Source organism: Mytilus californianus, unplaced genomic scaffold (genome assembly GCF_021869535.1).
Source record: "Mytilus californianus isolate M0D057914Y unplaced genomic scaffold, xbMytCali1.0.p SCAF_2, whole genome shotgun sequence".
In the NCBI taxonomy this organism is placed as follows: domain Eukaryota; kingdom Metazoa; phylum Mollusca; class Bivalvia; order Mytilida; family Mytilidae; genus Mytilus; species Mytilus californianus.
Window position 1 is genome coordinate 89,359,883 of NW_026262668.1, and position 27,161 is coordinate 89,387,043.

The following is a 27,161-nucleotide window of genomic DNA, read 5'->3' on the forward strand; positions in this document are numbered from 1 at the left end:
TCTGTAAGTTCTAACTAGTCTTTGAATTAAAACAATTTTTATGACGTGAAGTCACGGTAAAAACATTTCGAGAAGAAAAGTTGATATACTGAGTCGTATAAGTACGTCCTTCTCGTGTTGTGTTTGTTTTTGGTTATCGACTACTCCATTTGATATTGGATAAAATCAAATGCGTCCCGAAAAGAACCAAAATGGAAGCGGGAAAGCAAAAAAAAAAACCAAACTAAAATCTGTTAATCTTCCTAAAGTTCAACTCTTCTTTGAGAAATGAGTATTAATAACATATTTCATTTAGAAATAGAAATATTGAGGTCAGTTTTTGTTGATAAATTCGTACCACTGAATATGTTGGAAGTAAAGAAATGGGTAGCAGTTAGGCTACAACTTACAGACCAAATATAGTCTGCCAAACTCAAAAGATGTCCATGCAATGATGATGTATCTGATATCTTTAGTCCTTAGATGGGAGTGTCTTGGTGGGGAGGGGGTTCGTCGTTTCAGTATTCTTTAATGATTTGGCACTTTTTCTCTACTCTTTATTTTGCCCAATATAATTTCGATCTATATTCTTTAATTTATAGCTCCCTATGCTATGGCAATGCCTATAAACGTATTTACACTTTTGGTATTTGGCTGAATTTTATCTCCTAATGACCTTAGATTTGTCTCCGAATAACCTGACGTCAAGCTACAATCACTTTTTAATTATGACATCAAATTTTTTAAATTGTGATGTCAGATTTTACAGGAACTTGTGTGATTTTAAGTAATGGCTGACAAATTTGCATACAAGTGTAAATACGTCTATTTTTCTCTATTAATATTATAATTTTTAACTTGTTAGCCTATTTTACTTTATTATTCCGACCCATTATTCTTTATTTGTTTAACCCCACTTCACCCAGACTCTCAAATAACCATGAGGTCTGTAAGTATGGTTAATTTTGATTTTTATATATCCCTCATCATTAATGGAAGGTGTTTAAACAAAATTCAAATAGCCTTCCAAGACATCATTATTTTAGACTACAAATAATTGTGACATCTAAATTTCATTTGATACAGTACACCTTGTTACACAATTCAAGTCATTATTGTTGTGCACATATCTATTGTCCATGTCAATTATACAAATTCATTTATAATGAGGGCCGAACAAGTATTTTTCTCAACATAGCTTATTTGGCACCTTCTGTTCAAACAATAAAATGCTTCTGAAGAAATAAGAATATCATTTTATTTTTGTAAGTCTACATGTATATCCTGCCATGCCTGGAAACACATGAAACAGGTGTCCAGGTTTGTCTGTACTCAAATGCAATGTAAATGTGGTGGTGGATACATAGACATATTCTAATTAATTATTTTTAAAGGCTGTTAGTTTTAAATTCAAGTCAAAAACCAATCATTGTGAGCTATATATTGGGTGTACTTTTCATATCTTAACCTAGTTGTTTTATACATGCATCATGTGAAAGTTGTACAAAGTTTAAAAACAGTTATTTGGTGCCCAAATTCCACTTCCACCTCATCATGAACTGAAGGGTACATTCAACATGAACATGTTATAAATAGAATGTCATTTTATATTGCATATTGAATATTAATATATAACTATGATATAGATATGATACCTCTAATTTACCTGTACCTGGCAGGAATAGCCCAAACGTAGACTTTAAAATTAAGCCCAAATGTCGATTTGCCATTAGCCCAAACATAACATTTTTTTTTAGCCCTAATGTTAAATCAATTAGCCCAAACATGCATCTCCCTTGGTGACACTGAAAGGAAATGGAAGCCATAAATAATGAACCTGTACAAGATGTTATATATTCATTGTTTTTACCAATTTTTTGCGTTTATGCCTTATATCTTAAAAAATATAATAGATAGATAGAAACTTAAATAAGCAAAAATGATCAGGAAGACAAGATCTTCAATTAAAACAAATGGAGGAAATCTTAAAATTACTCCTTATTGATGTTATTAGATATAAGAAGATGTGTTTTGCCCTTTAATGACGATTTTACCATTTTTTTGCATTTTGCCTTATATGATAAAAATTGTAAAAGATAAATAGACACTTTAAATCACAAAAATGATCAGCAAGACAAGATCTACTAACAAGTCAAAATTTTGTCGATATAGTAAGTAGCTATATAGACTGTCACTCTCTATAAGAGAGATTGCATTTAAATGAGGATTTTTTTTTACACTCTTTTATGTTTTGATGAGCAAAAACTAAAGAAGAAAGAGAGAAACTAAATAGACTAAATGATCAGCAATTCAAATCAACAAAACAGATTTTTGTCATGAATTCTATTCTCGTCTACAATGTTGGAGAGTGTCCTTTGTTAAATATGTACATAGACCAAGGTGAGCGACACAGGCTCTTTAGAGCCTCTAGTTAACATACACAATGCCTGTGTAGAAATAAATAAAACTGGATGTAAATGTACTTCTGCAGTTTACATATTAAAATGATTAAAAAAAATATATCAGCCAGCAATTTTCAGTGATTAATATAAATTTTATGTTTCATTTATACTGACTGTTGTGGCACACAAATTCATGTCTTTGTCAACATTTTTCATTTTTTAGAGCATAGTTAAAATTAAGTTATTGAGCCATTACTGTGTGATTACTTGAGAACCCTTTATTTAATGATGTTACAGAATGTACCATTTTAAGTACATTCATGACAGTGGACTCCACTAAATTATTTGGAAGAAATTTGAATGTTATACTGAAATAAATGTGTCAAACATTAGTTAAGGGACATTTTAATCACACTTCAATATTGTTACAAATTAGTTTTATCAGAAAATAGGAATACTTAGAACTAGTACATTGTACATTAAACATATACATGTAGGAAAGGGTTTGGTGTTATGAAATATTATGACTATAGCCAATATATTTGTTATTATAGCTAGGTGGAGTCTACTGTATTTATTAATGCTGCAGTAACAATGTCGTACATTTCTCAAGATTTTTTTCATGCTTTTTTTAAAGGTGAAAATAGAATGACCAAAGAAGATGGAAAAGAAACAAAAGGTTTTACTTAAAAAACTTGAGAGTGTTAAAAATGAAACATTAAATTTATGTTCAAAAATAAAATACAATGATCATGAAGTAGATACCATAGCTTACACTAATGCATGTGGTGATATAGATGAAGCTTTAGATCTCCTACAGAGAGTATCAGGTCTATTCACAACAGTGATCAAGGACTATAATACTGAAGAGGAAACTGAATGTTTTACTAATGATGAGAGTTTATTTTCGGATCCAGCTTCAGATAAAACTGAATCAGACAATGTACATTTAACAACAACAACAACATGTGATCCAACAAGAGATGATGATTCTGATGCAACAGATGATTTAGAGAACTTTGATCAATACAATATTGACGATGAACCAGCAGCATCTACATCAAAGGTATCGGCAATACAAAGTAACACCAAAGACAACATGTTGCCAAATGTAAGATTTATCATTAGTGAGTTATTTGTTTATGAAGTACTAGTAGATTTTGACAACATATTGTATCAATCAGATACTAAAAATGCAAATTTTGGTCATCAGCATTTAGTATTATGTTTTTATATACATATGTATTTATGTATTGTTATATTACAAAAATGTACTTGCTTTACTTATTTACATGTATATGTAGAAGATTATTTAAGCAGATTTTAAAACATATGATAGTTATATGTAGAAGGAGCATGCATAAAAAAGTATAAGAGATGTTGAGAATATATATTAAAAGTAGTCCCAAACCAAACAACACAAAATAACTAAAATACTTTTCAGGTCAACCGTCAACACATTGTCTTCAACAATACACAATTGTGTATACATACAATATGTCAGACTTTAAATTGCCCACAGTCTAAAAAGTTATGAATAAATTTAATAGAGGCATGAATAAATTTAATAGAGGCAAACCTGCCAACTCTCCCGTTTTGAGTGGCGAAATTCCGGAAATCTCCCACTTGCCGGCCTGCTCCCGCGCGGGAGTATAGAATCTGCTGCTTTCGGATATTTTAAACCGGAATGAACCGCAATCGTAATTCTCTGGCTTTTTCATTACTGTCAATAGAAATAAATAAACAATTGGCGATCTTTTGAAAACTTTGGTCAGTAGTTTTTATGTTCAATTTATAAGTAATCGAAATTCATTTCTGCTATATCAACTCCAACAAGGTAGAGGTCTTTGTCTGGACCAATCGGCAGTGTAAAAAAGCAGAAATAGATAACTGCAAATTGAAATGTCATGACTGAATGAAAGATTTTTAATTTTTACGACCAAGTTCACTGACACTTGGCAATGAATCTTCATTTTGCACATCATGTTCAATCAACTTTTCAGTTTCTTCTGGTGGTCTGTACGACATTTGAAAGCATGCTTAGTGTGGGTCTCACAACAAAATCAAAATATGGAATGTTATGAGTTATGAGACTCAGAGGTATTGAAAAAGGCAAAAAAAAAAAACACACCTTGTATAGATAATACCCATGAATTGAAGAAATAAAGTATATCTATTAACAGTCAGGGGACTTACTTAAATGAGTGATTTTCTAAATAATCACTGATTCAAGTAACATTATGTCCATAAAGGTTGGAAGTAAGAGTTGTCTTTCTTTAATAATCACCTATTTAAGTAGTACAAATTAATCACTAGACTAAGTGATTTAATTTTATTGTAGCTTTAATTTTTAAATATAGAATACTAATGATCCAGGGACTAATTATGTTGCTAAAATTATCAGAACCAACATCTGTGTTGATAGGATGACCGGGTCATGTCAGGTGATGACCTTGTACTAAATCTAGGATAATGACATAAAAATCACTTGTTTAAGTATCATACCTCAATTTCCTTCCAAAAGATCACTTCTTTAAGTATCATTATTTTAATAACCCTCACCAATTTCAACACCCCTGAACAGTGAAATTTTGATCGCCCACAGTAGAATTTTATTACATAATCTATAAGATGAAACCTTGAATTATACAGGAAAAATACTGCCACTGCTGGAAAAAATCTGTGAAGAAAGTATCAGTTCATTATCTAAAGCCATTTTTGTCGAGCCTTCGACTTTTGTCGAAAAAGCGAGACATAGTGATCCTACATTCCGTCGGCGTCGTCGTCGTCAACGGTGTCCACAAATATTCACTCTGTGGTTAAAGTTTTTGAAATTTTCATAACTTTCTTAAACTATCCTGGATTTCTACCAAACTTGGACAGAAGCTTGTTTATGATCATAAGATAATATCCCAAAGTAAGTTTTGTAAAAAAAAAATTCCATTTTTTCCGTATTTTACTTATAAATGGACTTAGTTTTTCTGCCAGGAAACATTACATTCACTCTGTGGTTAAAGTTTTTGAAATTTTAATAACTTTCTTAAACTATCCTGGATTTCTACCAAACTTGGAAAGAAGCTTGTTTATGATCATAAGATAGTATCCAGAAGTAAATTTTGTAAAAAAAAAAATCATTTTTTCCATATTTTACTTATAAATGGACTTAGTTTTTCTGCCAGTTAACATTACATTCACTCTATGGTTAAAGTTTTTAAAATTTTAACAACTTTCTTAAACTATGTTGGATTTGTACCAAACTTGGACGGTTTATTCCCGATTGTCCCACTTTTTAAAATTTTAGAGTTCTGATTGTCCCACATGAAAAGTTCTGATTGTCCCACATTATTTTTATATTTTTAATGTTCTTGAATAAACAATGTAATTGTTGTTTGTTTTGCAATATCAAATTAAAATTAATTATTGCATGAGCAAACTAGTAGTTGATATCAATTTTATAAATGTAACTATGAATTGTTGAATAAATCATCAGTTAAAATGCACCTTTGATTAAGCAATATAACATATATGTTATAAACGATATCTATTATGTTAGGTCAATTTCTTAATCAAATATCAATAAATATTATTTAAATTTTAAAAACATGGACGCAATTTTGACTTTCTTTTCATTTTTAAGAGCGCTCAGACTGAAAGGTCTAGCGACTGATTTAAAAAAAAAAAAAACATTTACAATCTCAATATTACATAAGCAATTTTTATATGTAATAATATAGATTGCAAGGTCTCAACTTATATTCTCACTTAGGGAAAAGAGATAGATGTGGATCAGAAATGTCATCAGTGTCCTCTGAACACATAAACTGTTTTAAAAACGTCCAGTGGCAAGTTAAATGCCAAAAGCAGGACGAGAACATGTTGGTGTTAGATGAACATGAAACCTTCTTTGAAAAGAAATAGACCGACACAGTCATCAAGCCGAAATTTTAACTTGCTAGTTCACAAGATAACAGTCCGCAGGAAGACACATGTGTCACCAAAAACAGACAAGTTATTCTAAGTAAGGACTGACCAGTCTTTCCTCTTAGTCCAAAATGTAGCGTCCTTTGAGGAGAAGCAACAAAATTCCAAATTTCTGTTCATTGGTTGGACCTGGCTGGAGTCAATTTATTCTTAGTGTGTAAAGTTAGACCAGATGTCTATACAATCAACATATCTGCACATTATTTCGTTTTAAGTTTATGATTTTCTAATTCAAGGATTTTCTTATTAATATTCAAATAAAACTTTCCCCATTGTTTTGCTTGAATTGAATGCTTACTTGAACAATTTTGTGATCAGACTTATCATATCTGAGAATATGTTTCATTTCTTTGTTTTATGAATATATCTAATATCAGCTTAAAACCTGTCAATTTTAGAACAAATCCCTGAAACTTTGTAACATGTAAAATTATTCTTATCTCTTTGTATTTCTCTTAAACACATCTTTTAATTTTATTTTATCCTTGATACTTCTAAATTTTTCAATTATGTACTATATGTTCAATTTACAATTTATTTTAAAAGAGTCTATTAATATTTTATTAAGTTAAAATATATCTATTTTGTCATATAATTGTATTTTATTTGGACAGTAGTTTTACAAAATATATCAAAACAAAATAAAATATGTAAATACCATCTTTTCTCAATGTTTATTTCAAATTTTATGAGGTACAAAATAACTTGTAATTACCTGCTACACACTTTAAAAACAAATTAATCACTATCAAAACAATTCCCAATTGTCCCACATTTAAACTTCCCAATTGTCCCACAAACATCTTCCCGATTGTCCCACAAAATTTCATTACATTTTTACCTGTAATTTCAAAAAGTGGGACAATCGGGAAGACACCACTTGGACAGAAGCTTGTTTATGATTAAAAGCTAGTATCTAGAAGGAAATTTTGTTAAAATTTTGTTCCATTTTTTCCATATTTTACTTATAAATGGACTTAGTTTTTCTTCCAGTTAACATTACATACAGTCTGTAGTTTAAGTTTTTAAAACATTTATTAGATTCATAAACTATCCTGGATTTTTACCAAACTTGGACAGAAGCTACTTACAATCAAAAGATAGTATAAAGAGGAATATTTTTATTAATTTTTTTCCTCATTTTTGTTGAGCCTGCGATTAACAGCAAAAGTAGGCGAGACACTGGGTTCCGCGGAACCCTTACAAATTTTTATATAATTTTTTCAACCAAAATAGAATTTGCAGCTAAATGATTGCATCAAAGGCATAAACCTTGCTGCTTTAGTTTAAAGAAGCAAAAAGTTCATTTTTTTCAATTTTACTAATGAAAAGATATTATCTAAACCTATGTGTTTAAAATTTTGGTAAAACTACAAAATCACAATTTGTGACAAAACTTCGAATTTGCTACTTAAATAAGTGATTTAAAAATCACTTATTTCAATAAGTCCCCTGACTGATTAACTCTTATTGGTGTTTTGTAGATGAATAAATAAACAGGTCATATATTTAACTTGAAAACGTCATTCGCGCAAAATCTCCCCCTCAGCTGTCATAGCTGAGGGGGAGATCTCCCTCTTTGAAGGTTTCAGAGGTTGGCAGGTATGATAGAGGTCAAAGATATCAAAGGTCTGTCATATATACATTGTTCCTAAAGGACAAAACTCTTATAAATACATACAACCACTGTCAATGTTTTTATTTGAGACAGGCACTTTGTTCTGCTGATTTTTTGCACTTACCCCATTTCCCTTGTTGATCTTGTTCTTGTTTTGTTATTTTTGTGGAATTGAGATATGTTGTAGATTGAAAGTAAGAGTTTGAAAAGTCACAAACTGAAACAAAGGTGGCTGTGCTAATTTTCAAGAAAAATGATTCTCAAAATTTGGATTTTTATTCAAAATTTGCATCACAATCCTAATTTTTATGCTGATGTTGTATATAGAGCTGTAAATTTAGATAGATCCTTGTAAACTTATCAATCCTTTACAAAATGATTCTGAAAGGTTATCAATTTAACACTGTAGGAATATCTTTGAAAACTGTTTTTGAAATAAGGAAAATTCAACCACCCACAATTAATTAATTTGAGTGCTTCCCACCACCTACCAAGATCAGTTTTGGAACAGCCCTTAATTTAAAAGCTCTGGTGCATGTTCATTAGGCAAACCTACATGTCAGCAGTATTGTTCCATTTCAAACCTTGATTGAATTTTCATATTACATGCACAAATATTTTGAGTTTGAAATAAATTCATTAAAAGTATGTGCCACAGTGTATATTTTACTTTTAAATTAGATGTATACCCTAAATCTCTATTTATAAAATCTTTTATTTATGATAAAAAGATCAATGAAAGAAAGACCCTTTATCAACAAATGAATTACTTCAAATATTTCTTTCCTGCCTCTGTTTATAAAACAAAGCAACAAAGGAATGTTTATTGCCTTATAATAAATTTGTTTTCATAATATTTCAGATAGAAGAGGACGGATTTGGAGATGATGATGATTTTGATGATTCTGTTTTATTGGTATATAATTTTACTTTTCAAATTGTTGAAAATTAATCTTGAGAGATAAGTTAAAACCCAAAGAAATGATAAATTTTGATATGACATGTTGTAAATGTTAATATGGCTAAACTACCACTCAATGCATAAATACTTCTTTTTATTTACCATTGGTAAAACCTTAAATCCAACAATCAATAACCTTTCTATACAATAGAAAATCCAGTGTTTTAAAGAAAAATGATCAGTTATATTTACAAATAAAAATTTTTAAGCAATGTTCGAGTGGAACACATCTAGTTGAAATAATGCGAATTTTTCTTGCTTTCTCAATTTTAGTATGAAGAAATCATGAAAAATTATAGTTATCATAAGTGGAATCAATTTGACAAAATGCTTCAATTTTGTTTTTACAGGAATTACAGGTGGATGAAGTAGAGGAAGATGAAGATGATGGTACTGATATAAATATCTGTTTACTTAATCTTTATACCCTTGGCACTAAGTGGTCAAGACATATAGTTTTATCATATACCGTACAATGGCTATGCCTGCAGTTACAGACCTGAAATTTCATATGTAGTTCTTATCTTATTTTGTAACAAATACCGAATCTGATCCCATTCATATTTGACTTCAGATTTACTTGTACAGAAAACTTAGATCAGTATGATAATATCAGTGTAAAATTAGAAATGGAAATGTGAATGAGACCTTTACAAATATTACATTGTTATTTCTTTTGCTTGTAGAGTCTTTTCATTTCTGTTGTATACTCTTATAAAATTCATGATTATACCCCACGCAACGAGTTGCGGAGGGTATAATGTTTTTGACCCGTCCGTCCGTCAGTCCGTCCGTCAGTCTGTCCGTCAGTCAGTCCGTCTGTCCGTCAGTCCTGTTTCTTGTCATCGCAACTCCTCTCAAACCACACAACAGAATTTCACGAAACCATTTTAGATAAAAAGGACATATTATGTTGTTGTGCATATCGACAGGAAATTACGATTCAATTTTTTTTCTAGGAGTTACGCCCCTTTAAACTTATTTGCTTCAATGTACTACTGCAACAGTTTGTCATCGCAACTCCTCTGAAACCACACAACAGAATTTCATGAAACCTTTTTAGATAATAAGGACATACTATGTAGATGTGCATTTAGACAGGAAATTACGATTCAATTTTTTTTCTAGGAGTTACGCCCCTTTGAACTTATTTACTTTAATGTACTACTGCAACAGTTTGTCATCGCAACTCCTCTGAAACTACACAACAGAATTTCATGAAACCTTTTAAGATAATAAGGACATACTATGTAGATGTGCATGTCGACAGGAAATTATTATTCAATTTTTTTTCTAGGAGTTACACCCCTTTGAACTTATTTGCTTTAAGGTACTACTTCAACAGTTTGTCATCTCAACTCCTCTGAAACCACACAACAGAATTTCATGAAACTTTGTAGATAATAAGAACATACTACATTGATGTGCATATCGACAGGAAATTACGATTCATTTTTTTTTCTAGGAGTTACGCCCCTTTGAACTTATTTGCTTCAATGTACTTCTGCAACAGTTTGTCATCTCCACTCTTCTGAAACCACACAACAGAATTTCATGAAATTTTGTAGATAATAAGGACATACTATGTAGATGTGCATATTGACAGGAAATTATTATTCAATATTTTTTTTTGTTATACTTATTTAATTTCTCCAATGACAATGTGGGGACGTGGGGTATGTGAGCGTGCTCACTAAGGTTCTTTAATTATCTTTTATTTTTACCTTCGATGTATATCTCATCATTACCTATAGTTGCTGTCGTGTAAAATTGGCACCAGGTTTTTGGTTGGAAGATTTTTAAACTACCAATCTTGTTCATTAGAGATGCAGTTTTTCACTAAGCGGAACCTAAAATAAAAAAAAAAAAACAAAACACTTCTGTCCTACCTTTTATTATAATTGCACTGTATTATCCTGACCATCACATTATCCTAAACTATTTTCCATTGTAAATCCGTCATCTTGGTTTCTATGAGTATCCTTTATTTACATAACTTTCGTTACTCTCTGGTACACTTGTATATGATGACTTCAGTAATCAGAAATAGGAAATATAAATATATTTTCATAGGGAGGGGTGATTATGTGTATGGGAGGGGTGAAATTCTATCATTTAATTGATTTTCAGATTTGGAGAAGAGTGTTTCATTTATATGATCATCATATGCTGATATTATTGTTTCTTGACAGAGTCAAAAATCGAGACATAGGTATGTTGTTTCCGGCGGCAGCGTCAACAATGTATTAGTTTGTGATTAGGTCTATATTATGGTGAAGCACTAGTGGTAGGTCAATGATATTTGTTATGCAGTTGTACAGTACGCACAGAGAGTTTGTAATCGCGAACTCTAATCACGGATTTTGGAGTGTAGCGGTGTCACACCGTGAATCACGGATTATACTCCCAATTTCCTCCAAAGATTCTCTCCCAACACCGCGTGGCTGTTAATTGGTTTATTGCCCATCGGATGTACTGAAAATTAATGACGCGTGACAACATAATCGGATTATCCAGATTTATTACCTTTGTACATTTAATCGATCTTGATTTCACCTTTGTGCTTTAAAACATGATATTAAAATCTCCTTTCTTTGACAGATAAAAATGTGACATTTTCATTCAAAATAAGATAATTATTCTTGTATGTATTTGCCCCATGTCATTGTCATTTGAAATAAAACGTACAAACGTATAAAAATACGAATAAAACACTTATTTTGTATTTTTATTATAGTCCGGTCAGGTCATAATTTTTGTTTTTTCAACAAAGACGATTTTACTACAATTAGAATCTTTTAAGACCTACTCAATGAGCAATATCCGGTTCATTAATTGTTCAATATATAAATATCAACTGGCTTAAAACAAAATGATGTTTTTACGGTAATTTGTCCAATCTAAACCCAAGAGTTAATTTATCGGATCAACAAGTGAACTCTGTTACTTTCAATTTATTTTGCAATGTAAAATATTATGTTTCACTACCTCGGTAGATTACCGACTTGAAATATTTGAACTCAGAAAAGAAACTGTAAAGTGACAACTCTGTTGAACGAAGGGAAAACGTTTTGTATGCAATGTGCCCTATATTCATAAAAACACAACACTGAGAGACATTCCCCGCCCAGACACAACACAATAGTCACAACCTAATTTAATTATATGAAGAAAAAAATCATGTGTTGTTTATCTCTGTTATGATCTGTTATTGATCCTTTATTGATGGGCGCAATCCGTATCTTACTGCCCAACAGGAACTGAACGACATGCATCCTGTTTTCATCTACCATTTATGTATATTGTTGACCATGGACGTATAAATAATGTCCAGGTTTATGTCCTGTGTTGACTGAGAAACGTAAAATTAAAAGGCTGGTTTTCGTTTATTCAGAAAGGGAATATATATATTTTAGATTCCGGTTAATCAATTGTAAAAGGACCTTCTAGAGCCTCATTCTTAAGGCATACAAATGTCAATCATTCCAAAGCAAATTTAAACCCCGAATGAATTTTCCCACGGTCATCCAGAAAGGTCCCCTGAGTTTACTGTAACGTGATAATATTTCCCGCCAAATAAAAATCTCGTGGACAAAATTGATGTCACTATTTTTAGCATTCAATATTGTGAGCGAAGTCAAGTTCAAAGTTCAACCACGGACTGTTGATCACTGAGATGTGTATTGTCTTCCCACGGCAATTAATTTCTTTTAAAAAATTTAAAAATCACTGTCCTTTATACAACACACAAGTTTACATTCATTGTGCGTAATGAATATTATGCAACGGCGAGTTGGTGCAGCTATAGAAGTATTCCTGTTGTAGCCGAAATGTAATTATTTATCCTAAAGTAATGCCAACAAATCGTAAAGAGAAAATGCCGTAGACTTATTAAGCATAAGGAATAGTGAATAATATTTTCTTTTTTACTTGTATACAAAACTTTGAGACATGTAATTTTCCTTTAAACTGCCCACATTTATTCAGGGTAAGTCTCCGTTTATTTTTACACAAGTATATCTCTTTTGTAAATTAAATATTAATTTACTGACCAGAAAAAAAACGAGGTAAAAATCAAATATAGTTTTTTTTTTAATAAAACTATTTTTAAGTGTACAGTGTAATTGAAAGAATTAACAACCAGGTTTTGCTTTTAAATCTTTTATTTGTTTCAAGCAATCAGAAATATAACCTGATTATCAATAGACAGGAAATACAATTGTTTAATTACATAAATAATCTCACATACCTTGACTGTCGCGTGCCGGTATAGATCAGAAGGATTAGGGCAATTAATAACCTGGTGTGACACCGCGTCACACTGGACTGGGAGAGATGTCGCTAATACAATAAACAAAAGGTAGCGAATTTACGCGGAAGTCGGAGGGAATACTCCCAAATTTCTCCGAGAATTTAGGGAGGGATGTCTGAGTTTCCTGGTGTCACACCAAGAAAAAACTTGGTGTTCGGAGTTTGGGAAGCCTTTCGCGAAATGTGTACTGTATTAGCATTGGCACATCTCATTACCATGGAGATTATTTGGCCCCACCCCCTCAGTCATGGTTTATTGACTTTGAAACTTTGCTATGTTTACATGTATTAGTTTGTGATTAGATCAGTTTATGGGGAACCACTAGTGGTAGATCAATGATATTTAATATGCAGTTGTATAAACATTGGCATATCTCATTTCCATGGAGATTATTTGGCCCCGCCCCTTCAGTCATGTTCTATTGACTTTGAAACTTTTGCTTAATTTACAAGTTAATGTTTGTGTTTAGGTTTCTTTAAAGGGAACGACTTACGAAAAGTCAATGGTATTTGGTATGCAGTTGTATTAGCATTGGCACATCTCATTTCCATGTAGATAGTTTAGACCTGTGCCTTTAGTCATGGTTCATTGACTTTGAATATTTGCATAACTTACATGTTCAAGTATTGTTATTTTAATTTCAACATTTGCATTATCAAAATTACAATTAGGCGAGACATATCTCTGTGTTAACGATTTATTTGTTTCTAGATCCACAGAATCAACCTCAAGATGGCAGATTTCAAAATATTCTGAAGCAGTATTTTGGATACTCTAAATTCAGACCGTAGGTTTATTTAAGTTGATTATAATGTTTTCATTTACTCAAAGCAATCTCTGGGATGTCATGATAGCCATATCTCCCAGAGTGTAGGAGAACATTAGATTGATCCTCATCAGGATTAACTAACAATTTTAAAACTTAAACTTACTTCTTTGCTAAGCACAAGACTTTCAATAGTTAGAGTAAAGAATGATCTACTCAGAGTTGTGTCTGAGTAGTATGACATGTCTTGCTAAAGACTTTTTCATCAAAAATTTTGGAGTAGAAAATCTGACTCAAGTTGTTGACCCCTATAGCTAGTTGCAACAAGTATATAAAAATTTGAAGCATGATTGCTGTAACATGATTTTTGTTAAAAAGTTTGTATTTTGAATGTGAATGACAAGTTTACCTTTGTGTACTTAACTGCCTAACCTACAACACACAAAGAAACATTACATACAAAAATGTTGCAGTTTCTTTTTTATTCCCTAACTAAACTAAGTAATGTGCACTGTTGTAGTGTTGCTGATCAATTTGAATACAAAAATTTCTTTTTTAAAATTTGTCATTATTTGCTCTGAAACATAGAGACATGCTCTAATACATGAACACAAGTTTGTGTAAATGTAGAATGTCTATACTAGAATGGATCTTTAAAAGTTCTTAATACAATTATTACTGTAACCATTCTATCTTTAAATATATATTTAGAATTGTTGCATAGACTGCTATAGGGTTTTTTCTTTTGTTTCTAACAATTTATATGAAGCTTTGATTCTTTATTAAGTAAATTTCTGTTATAAATGAAAGAGTTGTGTTAATAAAAGGCAGAGTTGTTAATCTTTCTTTAAATATGACTTATACTTCTGGCCAGTCATTTATTTCTACTTTCCAAGACTCTCACATCAACCTTTTGTGCTTAACATTAAAGAAAAATCATATTCTTCAGATTTTTTCTTGTTCTTCTTGTTTACCCGAAAGTTACTGTACCTTGTGAGTTTCTTTTTGCATATGATGTGTTTTACTTTAATTTTGTCATCCAGTCAATTATTGAAAAAGAAGACATTTTTACTGTTGATATTAGAAATGTTTGAGATATTGTAGCAGAAGTAATATTTGGGCTGAAATCAGTTTTATTTCTTTTTTTCTCAAAAATACTTTACAATGTCTCAGTGAAAAGTTGAATGATTTCATTAAATGTATAAGTTTTTAGGGTTGTATATTTTGATTTTATAGGATGCAGTGGAAGATCATTAACTCTGTAGTAAATGAGAAGAGAGATAACTGTGTCATCATGGCTACAGGTTTGTAAAAACAGCAACTGGGTAATCATGGCTACAGGTTTGTAAAACAACATTAAGGCTTTAACTCTGTAGTAAATGAAAAGAAAGATAACTGTGTAATCATGGCTACAGGTTTGTAAAACAACAGTCAGGCTATAACTCTGTAGTAAATGAAAAGAGAGATAACTCTGTAATCATGGCTACAGTTTTGTAAAACAACAGTCAGGCTATAACTCTGTAGTAAATGAAAAGAGAGATAACTGTGTAATCATGGCTACAGGTTTGTAAAACAACAGTCAGGCTTTAACTCTGTGGTAAATGAAAAGAGAGATAACTGTGTAATCATGGCTACAGGTTTGTAAAACAACAGTCAGGCTATAACTCTGTGGTAAATGAAAAGAGAGATAACTGTGTAATCATGGCTACAGGTTTGTAAAACAACAAGACGAGATGTTATTTTGATATCAATGAATTAAGATGGAAAAAATGAAGTTCATGCTTTTACACTCTATTATATGAAGCATTGCCAAGAGATAAATTTACATTTTTCTAAATTTTTTATATCTTCACACATGCTGTCAAAGCAAGAGTTGGCATAAGTATTTCTTTTATTAGTCCCCTACCGACGAAGTCGAAGGGGACTTTAGGTTTGCTCTCCGTCCGTCTGTCTGTCTGTCTGTCCATCAGTCAGTCCGGCAAATCAGTTTTCCACACTTTTTTTCGAATTGACGATTTTGTGCAGAGTTATGGTCCTTGAACTTAGAAATCACTCAAATAATCAGTTTTCCGCACTTTTTTTTGTCATGCTTGAAGATATTGATTTGATGATTGGTATATAGTTTAATCATGAAAAGTTACAGATCAAGTTCGAATTTTGTTCCGGTCTGATGATTTTGTGCAGAGTTATGGTCCTTGGACTTAGAAAATTTACTCAAATAATCAATTTTCCACATTTTTTTTCGTCATGCTTGAAGATATTGACTTGATATTTGTTATAAAGTCAACACCATGACAAGTTATAGATCAAGTTAGCATTTTGTTCCAGTAAAATGAATTTTTAACCAGTAGGGGACTATGTATTGCCAGGCAATACTCACAGAATGCTTGTTTATTTTCTAGTTAACAATACCAAATTGTTTCCTACCACATCTTTAATAAAGATGTATGTTGGACTTTTTGGAAGAAGTATTTTTCTGACTGATGCATGCTTTCATTGTCATGTTTTTGTTGTCAAGTTAAGCTTTTTGGGTTAGAAAATTTAAGTCAAGGGCAAACTAAGAGAGTGTGCGATAACTGGGAACATTACATCATTTTATCTTGGACATAGCAGTTGAGATGTGCTTACTCATAATTCAAAACTTTTTATGTGCTTTTGTTACTTTTCAAAGAGAAATAGCTTATCAATCTTATTTCTTTTTGTAAGTTCATCAATAAAATTTGTTTTAGCAGTTATGTGTGTACAAAGGTTTTTTGTTTGTTTTGCAGGTTATGGGAAAAGTTTGTGTTACCAGTATCCTTCTGTGTATACTGGAAAAACCACTGTGGTTGTCTCCCCTCTGATATCACTGATGCAAGATCAAGTCTTGGGCCTTAAGTGAGCATTTTAAGATTTATTAGTATATTATTTTAAACAAGAATATCCAGCCTTGCATTATAGCCTTGCATTTTCAAATTATTAGCTGAAATCAGAAATGCTTTTATGAATCATAAATCTCAGTTTTTATACGACCGCAAAAAAATTTTGTGGTCGTATATTGGTATGACGTTGGCGTCATCGTCATTGTCGTCGTCCGAAGACACATTGGTTTTCGCACTCTAACTTTAGTTTAAGTGAATGGATCTCTATGATATTTTACAATAAGGTTCAATACCACAAAAGGAAGGTTGGGATTGATTTTGGGGGTTATGGTACCAACAGTTAAGGAATTAGGGGCCAAAAATAAGCATTTTTGTAACTTCAAGACATAAATTGTGTGTTAGTGTATGGATCTCTCTGACATTGTACCACAAGGTTCCATATCAGAAAGGGAATGCTGGGATCGATTTTGGGGGTAATTGCCTCAAATTATAGGAATTAGGGGCCAAAAAGGGGCAAAAAACAAGTATTTTTCTAGTTTCCAGACAATAACTTGTGTGTAAGTGTATGGATCTTTATGAAATTGTACCACAAGGTTCCATATCGCAAAGGGAAAGCTTGGTTTGAGTTTGGGGGTAATTGCCCTAAATGTTTAGGAATTTGAGGCCAAAAAGGGGCCAAAAAACAAGCATTTTTCTAGTTTCCAGACAATTACTTGTGTTCAAGTGTATGAATCTCTCTGAAATTGTACTGCAAGGTAACATACCACAAAGGGAAGGCTGGGATAGAGTTTCGGGGTGATGAATCATAAGGGGGTTCAAAAAATTTGGGGGGGGGGGAGGGGATTTTTTTCCCCTTTTTTTTTCTTTAAAATTTTCCATTTTAAATTGGTTATTTCTGATTTATATATAAAAGCAAATAATAATGATATGGGTTGAATAGGTAAATTAAAAAATTTTAAGTTCATTCTGTGTCAGAAACCTATGCTGTGTCAAATATTTAATCACAATCCAAATTCAGTGCTGTATCAAGCTTGAATTTTGTGTCCATACTTGCCCCAACTGTTCAGGGTTCGACCTCTGCGGTCGTATCAAGCTGCGCCCAGCGGAGCATTTTATTAGTAGTTAAACCTGTTGATCAATAAAATGTATTAATTATACACTGTTTAAGAAATAATTCTTTCATGCCATGCTCTATGCTCATTTTAACATGGGTAGGCATTATATTTGTCAATATCTTTCCACTAAAATGTTGACAAATATAATGCCTACCATGTTAGAATTAGCATAGAGCATGGCATGATAGAATTATTTCGATTCTAATAGGAAAATTAAGAACTTTTGTACTTCGAAGCGGACCTATAATACGCGTTCAAAAGGCAACCATTTTAATTTGATGAAGCCAAAACGTTATAGAAAATATACCATTTCACGATAAACAAATGAAAAGATACATGTAAACTTACTTTTAGAATGATTTTATTTAATTTCCTAGCGAGCAACACCTAAGCAAATGTCCATTTTGATTTCCGGCGTTGTTCAAAAAACAGCTGATGTTGCAATTTCAATTGTGACTCCAATCACGTGCAGCCCATGTTTTATTGGAATTAGAACATGGCTTTGTTTCCAAAGCGAAAGAAGAATGTCATATTAGAATTATTATTTTAAACTCTCTAATATTAGGAATGAAGCAATATTTTCAAAAATACAAAACTAGTTTATTGAGATGAAATAGGATAAAATGCTTAGTACTCCATTGTAAATCTCTGTCAGTTGTTTTATGTCTATGTAAAATTGTCAGTTGACCTTAGTTATCATATTTTTAGAGTTTATGGCCCTGGAACTTCAATAGGTTTTACAAAGATAATGCATTGTTTTATTACAGAGTTGCCAACATTAAAGCCTGTTTACTTGGATCTGCACAGGAGAACACTGGTCAAGTTCTTAAAGATTTATACAAGTAGGTCATCAATTTTCATTTATTCCTCTACAGGCAAAAAAGATAGAGACTTACAAATACTAAGTAACCTACAATCATATAACTTGTGTAAGGATGCATTTTGGACTTGAACAGGCTCTCAAGAAATGTAGATCACTCTGACCTACATTTTAAGCATCCTATTAAGTTTCATGAGGTTGAATATAAAGTAAAAAAAAAATCTTCTTCACTCCACACTCCATCCCCCCTAGAAAAAGTACATAAAAACTACCCTCTAACAATTTTGATGAATATAAAACTGTTTTCTTATCTTATTATAGAGGTAAATACAGATTAGTGTACATCACACCAGAGTTTGTTAGTGCAGGAATTGATAAACTAGAAAATCTACACAGAACAGTAGGTAAGAAATATGGTAGTAGTTTAGTATTATTATACCCTTACTTTGCAGAGTAGCCAGAATATAGTGCTGGACAAACTGTGTCACAGCAGGGTCATTTATATTTTGTTTACAAGGTTAGATTTGATAGGCATTGCCAGAGCAAACTGAGTCACAGTGGGGTCATTATAAAAAAACTAGTGGTATGATTGCCAATGAAACAACTCTCCATCAGAGAACAAATGACGTAGAAGTTAGCAATTATAGATCAGTTTACAGCCTTCATCAATGAGATAAACCCATACTGCATAGAAAGCAATAGAAAGTCCTAAAATGACAAATGTAAAGCAATGCAAAAAAGAAAACTAACGGCCTGATTTATGTTCAAAACAATTAACAAAGTTAAAAACAGATATGATATACAAAAATTAAACAAACGACAGCCACCAAGTAATAGGCCATTTTATTTAGAGGAATGGATTTGATAGCTCTAAACAGAGCAAATTGTGACAGTTGGGCATCTATAGTTTATTTACAAGGATATATCCAAGAGCAAAAGACAGAGCAAACTATGTCACATTGTGGTCATGTATATTTTAGGACATTCTGGTCCTTTTGCAAATAATAAAGCTTTGCCCTTTAAAATTTTTGATACTATTCATAATGCTCTTTGTTGACACATTTTCTCTTTTGAACTTTATCAGATGTTCATGAAATTTTTTACATTGTAAGATACTTAGGGCTGGTCCAGATTTAAATGTATAGGGGGATTTTTATAGACCCTGACCACACATGATATAAAATTTTTAATGTAAATTATAATTCTTACAAAATTAGGCAAAAAAATGAAACCACATTTAATACAGAATAAGTGACTCTCATCCCCCACCACAAGCAATTATTTTTTGACAAATCCCAGAGTAACACCCCTTTTCACATATAGATCTTATTATACTATTGAGTATTTAATAATAGATTAGAATAAAACTATACATTTATTACGGTATGTTAAATAAAAATTTACACTAATTTGCGTATGTTAAAATTTATTAAATAAAAATTTACATTAACTTGCTTATGTTAAAAATATTTATATTTAGTGCTATCCAAAAAGTGGAAGAGGATGGTAATTGTCCCACTCTTCAAACAGGTTCTAGTTTTGTTTAAGGATTAAATCTGAAGTGGGTTATTGTTTAATTTATTTACAGGGATAGATTTGATAGCTATAGATGAAGCACATTGTGTGTCACAATGGGGTCATGACTTTCGATCATCATACAGATCGCTCGGGAACCTAAAGAACAGATTTCCTAATGTAAGTATTTAAATAAAGGTACAAATTTCACAAACAGATTCAAATTCACATTTGTTTTTGACAATTTTGAGATGTGAATAATTAAATGACAATTAAAATGTAGCTATAATTGTGTTATGAAGTTAAGACATATCAAAATATGTGTTTTACTAATATGAAAATACTGTTACTAGTATTCTAAATTCTGACACTGGTTGAGGTTGCTCCTGCAATAGATGAGCAGATGAAAACTAGTATTGTAAATTATTTGTTTAAAGCTTTATATTTTAGAAGCTATAAAACCTGGATACTTCATATCTTGTATACAGTTGCTTTATATTTAGAAGTTTCATTCTAGTATACATTCCTTGATCCTAACCTCATCTCCATGGTTCATTAGCTGCTTGAAATTTTTTTATTTACTTACATGATTTTTCTTAAAGGATGTACATTATTTTTTATGTTTTATGTTTTATTTTATTGTAAATTGTTTAGATACCGATTATGGCTTTGACAGCCACAGCCACACAAGAAGTTAGAAAAGATATTTGTAGAAGTTTGAATTTGAAAGACCCAGTTACAACTTGTACAGGATTTGATAGGTATAATCAATATGTATCACTTGTAAATTATGTAAACTTCCAATTTTCAACATTTAACAAAAGGATTATTGTAGGTTGACAAATTGATTTCAAAGAAAATTAAATGATCCACCGCCAAACATGTAGTATTGAATGATTCACATAAAAAATCCGTTCATCATATGGAAGGAATTAGTTCTTTACAAGGGAGATAATTTTGTCATACCCATGAATGGTTTACTTGTTTTTTTTTACAGCAATTCCATAATTGCCACCTCTCACCTTTTCGAATGATTCTTTACTATAACAAAATGTATAGAGATTTTAAGCTTCATTTTCGTAATAGTGAAATTGTAGGATTGTAAGTATGTTTTATTTTATCGCCTTGGACTTTGTTGACTTGACTGATTTTCTACAGTAGTTGGTTAAAATTTCTGCCCAGTTGAACAGTTTAGTTGAATGAACTGCAATATAGTGTTGTTCCGATGATTGGAATAAGTGAGAAATCAGTTGGTTGGGCCTGGCAATGTCGATAATCGATTGGGATTTTGTTCAATTGATTGTCATTATAGTTTCTTGACTTTTAGCTTATCAACTTCCGGTTTATATCCGGTTTGCATTTTACATGCACAGTCACACAAATTGTAACGAAAAATATCAGTCGATGACAATAACAATGTCAAACATCCTATAATCAAAGACATAACCAATTTCTTTCTTTATAAACATGGTTAAAGCATTGACTTTACAGATTGATCATATGTTATTTAAAGTAAATAACTTTTTATGAAATACTTTCTTACAATTCCGGTACTTGTTACTCGAGAGCGTACATGAAATCATTCTGATTTTAGACAAAATAAATTTTTTGCTACATTAGAACGTGGTGCAAATTGCCTTTTATTAATGTTTCATCCATTTGTTGCTTCAAAAACATCATATCCCTTTCCAAATTGCTTGTCAAACCGTTTATTTTTATAAATTTTCCCGGTTTGTCCGCCATTGAAATATATACGAATCACGGATCGGATACGGATCAACTATGTAAGAATTCTGCATTCTTGTAATATTAAGTACAGACGCACGAATTACACTGCTGACAGAAGAATAATGATCACAAAAGTGAAAAATAAGCATTCTACACGAATTAACAGACATTGGTTGGATCCCCTACATATATAGTTAAATGTATATATTTCAATGCAAATGCATTGTTTTATTTTTTGATTAATTTTAAATTGATTAAAGTTAAATACTTTATATATCTTTTTTTAACGAGAAGCATTCACATTTTTATACAGCTAGCTATGTATTTGAAATTATAATGTGAGTAATACCATTGAAATTTAGAAATTTTAGTGTCATTGTTGGTAATAAATGTTGTAATTATAAGACAAAATATGTTCAATCTGAATCTGGATTCTAATTGATTCACAGTTGTAATTGCTTAATGAATTATGAAAAGGAAACAAAAGATCAAATATGAACATATAAAACTGTGCAATGATATGGAATATATTCATTAGACATGTACAATGTGACTAAATGCATGATTATTATACCCCCACTTTTTTTAAAGTGGGAGTATACTGTTTTATCTGTCTGTTCATCCATCCATCCATCCATCCGTCCATCTATCAGTCTGTCAGTCCATCCATCCGTCCCATGAAAATTTTCATCACATTTTTCTCAGGAACTACAATACAAGGATTTCTGAAATTTGGTTTCAGGGTTAATATAAGTCAGCTTTACCGTGTGATGCTTTTTCAGATTGATCACTCAACAACTTCCTGTTTACCGAGCACTTACATCATTTTACACAACACATCCAAGTTGAAAATTTTCGTCACATTTTTCTCAGGAACTACATTACAAGGATTTCTGAAATTTGGTTTCAGTGTTTATATAAGTCAGCTATACCGTGTGATGCATTTTCAGATTCATCACTCAACAACTTCCTGTTTACCCTCAAGTATTTGGGCTGGGGGTATCATCAGGGAGCAGTAGCTCGCAGTTTCACTTGTTTCATTTAAAAAAGGGCAAGGTATAATGATGCGATTATAACCGGTAGTCAGTTGGTTGCTGTCAACTGATAGTAATAGATAATCGTTTGGTAATTTCAACCGATTATCCAACACTACTGCAATAATTGGAGAGCAACACTTACAGTCAAGTCACAACAAATACTAATTATTGTTTATTTTGGGCATGAACATCAATATTCAGTCCAGGATAAAAAGATATTATTTTTTTTTCTTCTAAAACATGGGAAATTGCACAATTTTTATACGCCCGTTAACAGGACGTATTATGTATATTGTTGTCCGTCTGTCCATCTGTCTGTCGTCAGCATGTCAGATAATAACTCAAAAATGCTGTAACCAATTTGAATGAAATTTTGGTGAATTGTTTATATCTATTGATGTGAGCTATCTTTCAATTTTTATAAATTTTAGATTTTACGTTTCCGAGTTGTGGGGTTTTATTCATTAAAAAAGGGGGATTTTCCAGTTTTCGGACAATCACTAATCAATGCTATCACCATTTTGCGAGAAACTTTGATGAATTGTTTATATCTATTGATGTGAGCTCCCTTTCCATTTTTATGAATTTTAGATTTTACGTTTCCGAGTTATGGGGTTTTATTCATTAAAAAAGGGGGATTTTCCAGTTTTCTGACAATAACTCAAAAATTCTTTAGCAGTTTTCATGAAACTTTGGTGAACTGTTCATATCTTTTGACGTAAGCTCCCTTTCTGTTTTTATAAATTTAGATTTTATGTTTCTGAGTTATGGGATTTTATTCATAAATAAAAAGGGGTGATTTTTCAGTTTTCAGACAATAAATTAAAAGTGCTTAGAGCAGTTTTCATGAAACTTTGGTGACTGGTTTATATTTATTAAAATAACCTCCCTTTAGTTTTTTAAAGGCAGTGCTTTAATGCCTTTCTGGTTGGGGGGTTAATCTTTCCTTCCGCGATATCCAACTAATCTACGTGGGGGGTTTTTAGGCTCCAAGTAGATCCGGAAATGTTGAATTCTCTCCTCTTCTTATTGTGATATAAAATGTTTTTTGTTTCATTTCATTTACATTGGGAAATAGAGAAACGATCATTGTGTTTTGTTAGTTTTAAAAACTTTTGATATATTTGTATTTTGCATTATAAGCAGTCAACCGATTGACAAACTAGAATTATTTGAATTCCGTGTGGAAAGAGGTCGGGTTAATTTCGAGTGTTATATGCAATCTAGATGTTTATAAATCATTTCAGTCGTTGATATTATAATTAAAGGTCGACTGAACATGAATTATATTATACAATTTAAAGTGCATTTCTGTTTATGTACGTGAACCTGTCTAACATTATTGTTATTTCGCAGTTATATTAAGTAGCAAATTATCGTTCTTGAATAGGTGGCGCCGTGGTAGCCGATCCTGTTCCTCAACTTCCGGTTTCTGCACTGTGCAACTATTTCAGTTACATTTTTAATTAACGATGCCAAGTACTTGTTGTTGTGTACCTGGATGTCATTTAAGAGGAGGACATGCATTTCCAAATGACTTAAAAAGAAGGAAAAGTTGGATCAACGCCATGGCCCATACGCAGATTGGACGAGAACACGATGAAATCGTGGAGTCCATCTCAATCAGCTGTTGTTTGCAAGGAACATTTTACTGAAAAAGACTACGTGCAGGAAACTATTCATGGTAAAACTCTATTTTCTTTTTGAAATATATAGTTATATATATAATCGCAATGCAAATAAACCAAAGTCTGTTTACAACCGCAATTATCGTTTTAGAACTAAAGAGGGATGGTTAATTCAAGACGTCATAATTTTTTGGATTACGATTAAATGTGATCTGTTAGAGATTTTTTGGTGAATGCTACAATTATAATGATTTCTTACAAGAGGTTTATCATACTGAGAATTATTTTAGCAGTAATTATGCTGATGTAGTAATGACAGGAATGCATAAGCTATGCCTCATAGACTTTCTTGAAAAATACCAATGACAATGTAAACAGGAACAAAACAATGACATGCTCTCATCTATATTATAGTTATTTAGGTACAGACAATGTACGTTTGTTGCATTAGTCTCTCATTGTTTGTCCTTTGGATTTACATAACATACATTGAATCAGGCAAACATAGTTTTATCCAGATTGTAATGAATAAATCTAGGTAATATTTTGCCAGGTAGTACAAAGTATACATTGCTAATGGAAGTTCATTTAATTATCAAAAAACTAATGTTTTATAACCTTTTTCAGGGCGCAAACCCACCATACAGAGACTTAAGTCTACTGCCATTCCCAGCCTATTTTCCTGGACCAAGCAAGAGACTGAATCGTCCACAAAAAGAAAAATCAGGGCAGTTTCCTGTGAAAACAAAAGAACCAAACTTGATGAATATTGTAGTAGAAATCTAGAGGAAAGTTTTGATTGTAAAGTTGGTTTTCCTGAAGAAGTCATTCATACTGCAGAAAGGATTTATGACTGTCCACCACCAACTGCCGAGCTAATGTTGAGCTTCACGGATGGAATTACTCAAACACCATCAATCCCTATGTTTTCAGCAGTGAATTTTGAAATGAAGACACGTGACACAGCCATGCATTTTTATACCGGTTTAGAGTTGTATACTAAATTTTTATTTGTTTTGACCACACTTGGTCTAGCAGCACATTGTTTGAGATACATGTACATATATTTTCAAATTGATAGGGTGTCAGTTGAAAATCAGTTTTTTTATGACTTTGATGAAATTGAGGCTTTATACAACCAACTTTGAACTGTCTAGATTCTAGATTGAATCTAGTGTGAAGAATATTGTGTATACATGGATTGTTTTTATGTCTAAAACAATGGTGTGAGGCTAACACTTGGCCATCTAGTGGTTTAGTCAGGTATTTTTCGCCATCCAACTTCAAATTAAAGTTTCCTACAACTTGGATTATTATTGACAGCACAGAATATCCCGTGATAAAACCTAAAGCTCCTAGAGCTCAGGCAACCTTTTCATCATATAAAAACAGAAACACTGAAAATACTTGTATGTTCGACACCTGGTGGTTTAGTCAACTTTGTCTCTAAGGCATATGTTGGTTGTACCAGTGACTGTGAAATAGTTGAAAGATGTAGAATAGTTCATTTATGTGATCCAGGTGACAGTGTGATGGCAGACAAAGGTTTAAATGTGCAAGATTTGTTTGCTAACTTTTTTCAAAAAAAGAAACAGAATTAGTTCCAAAACTCTTATACGGGATAGAAAAGTCTCCAATTAACACATGCACATAGAGCGAATTATTGGACTTGGCAAAACATACAAAATTCTAATAAATCCTATGAATGGAACTGAAACAAAACTTTCATCTGAAATAACATTTAGTTGTTTTATGTTGTGTAATTTTAGAACTTGTATTGTGCCAAAGGATGCATAAATAAAAGTGACCCAATGAATTTTGTTCTGATATATATATATTTATAACTGCACATTGTTACATGCACATGTAAATTGTAATGCATATAAAAATAAGGAGATGTGGTATGATATTCAGTGAGTTTATCGAACCAAAGTGCATAAGAAATGGGTTTAAGCAGTTACAGGTGTTACTGTCACCATACAATCTCCAACAATGAGAAAAACTCGTACCATGTAAAAAATTTCAGAGATCTTACAACTAAGTTTTGTTGTCTCACCTTGACTTTGGTGAATTGTTTATATCTGTTGATGTAAATATAAAAAAGAAGATGTGGTATGATTGCCAATGAGACAACTCTCCACAAGAGACCAAATGACACAGAAATTAACAGCTATAGGTCACAGTACGGCCTTCAACAGTGAGCAAAGCCCATACCGCACAGTCAGCTATAAAAGGCCCCGAAATGACAATGTAAAACAATTCAAACAAGAAAACTAACGGCCTAATTTATGTACAAAAAATGAACGAATAACAAATATGCAACACATAAACAAACGACAACCACTGAATTACAGGCTCCTGACTTGGGACAGGCACATACATGTACATACAGAATGTGGCGGGGTTAAACATGTTAGCAGGATCCCAACCCTCCCCCT

The 27,161-nt window shown here is 31.8% G+C and overlaps 3 protein-coding genes across 7 annotated transcripts in view; all 3 read left to right on the plus strand.

Moving 5' to 3' along the window:
- Positions 1 to 27,161, plus strand: part of LOC127728372 (band 4.1-like protein 5) — a 238,305-nt gene that overhangs the window by 171,361 nt on the left and 39,783 nt on the right. The window contains exon 20 of one of the 2 annotated variants that reach the window (XR_007994108.1): positions 17,165 to 17,662. The exons of the other annotated variant lie outside the window; for it this stretch is intronic. The gene's annotated coding sequence lies outside the window, so the exon portion shown is untranslated. Of the gene's footprint in view, positions 1 to 17,164; positions 17,663 to 27,161 lie in introns of those variants that run through there. 2 annotated transcript variants of the gene reach the window in all.
- LOC127728371 (bifunctional 3'-5' exonuclease/ATP-dependent helicase WRN-like) overlaps positions 171 to 27,161 on the plus strand; it is a 68,715-nt gene continuing 41,724 nt past the window's right edge. For 3 of the 4 annotated variants that reach the window (XM_052235701.1, XM_052235703.1, XM_052235704.1), the window contains exons 1-11: positions 171 to 311; positions 3,019 to 3,492; positions 8,843 to 8,896; positions 9,292 to 9,331; positions 13,965 to 14,040; positions 15,256 to 15,323; positions 16,788 to 16,896; positions 18,763 to 18,837; positions 19,137 to 19,219; positions 20,404 to 20,510; positions 20,985 to 21,091. In XM_052235701.1, coding sequence (XP_052091661.1) covers positions 3,043 to 3,492; positions 8,843 to 8,896; positions 9,292 to 9,331; positions 13,965 to 14,040; positions 15,256 to 15,323; positions 16,788 to 16,896; positions 18,763 to 18,837; positions 19,137 to 19,219; positions 20,404 to 20,510; positions 20,985 to 21,091 — 1,169 coding nt within the window. In that variant the 5' untranslated portion in view covers positions 171 to 311; positions 3,019 to 3,042. The remainder of the gene's footprint in view (positions 312 to 3,018; positions 3,493 to 8,842; positions 8,897 to 9,291; positions 9,332 to 13,964; positions 14,041 to 15,255; positions 15,324 to 16,787; positions 16,897 to 18,762; positions 18,838 to 19,136; positions 19,220 to 20,403; positions 20,511 to 20,984; positions 21,092 to 27,161) is intronic. The other variant, XM_052235702.1, reaches the window with a different exon arrangement.
- Positions 24,486 to 26,539, plus strand: LOC127728419 (uncharacterized). The gene is made up of 2 exons (XM_052235789.1): positions 24,486 to 24,779; positions 25,351 to 26,539. The coding sequence occupies exons 1-2, from the start codon at positions 24,695 to 24,697 to the stop codon at positions 25,869 to 25,871; spliced, it is 606 nt and encodes a 201-aa protein (XP_052091749.1). The 5' UTR covers positions 24,486 to 24,694; the 3' UTR covers positions 25,872 to 26,539.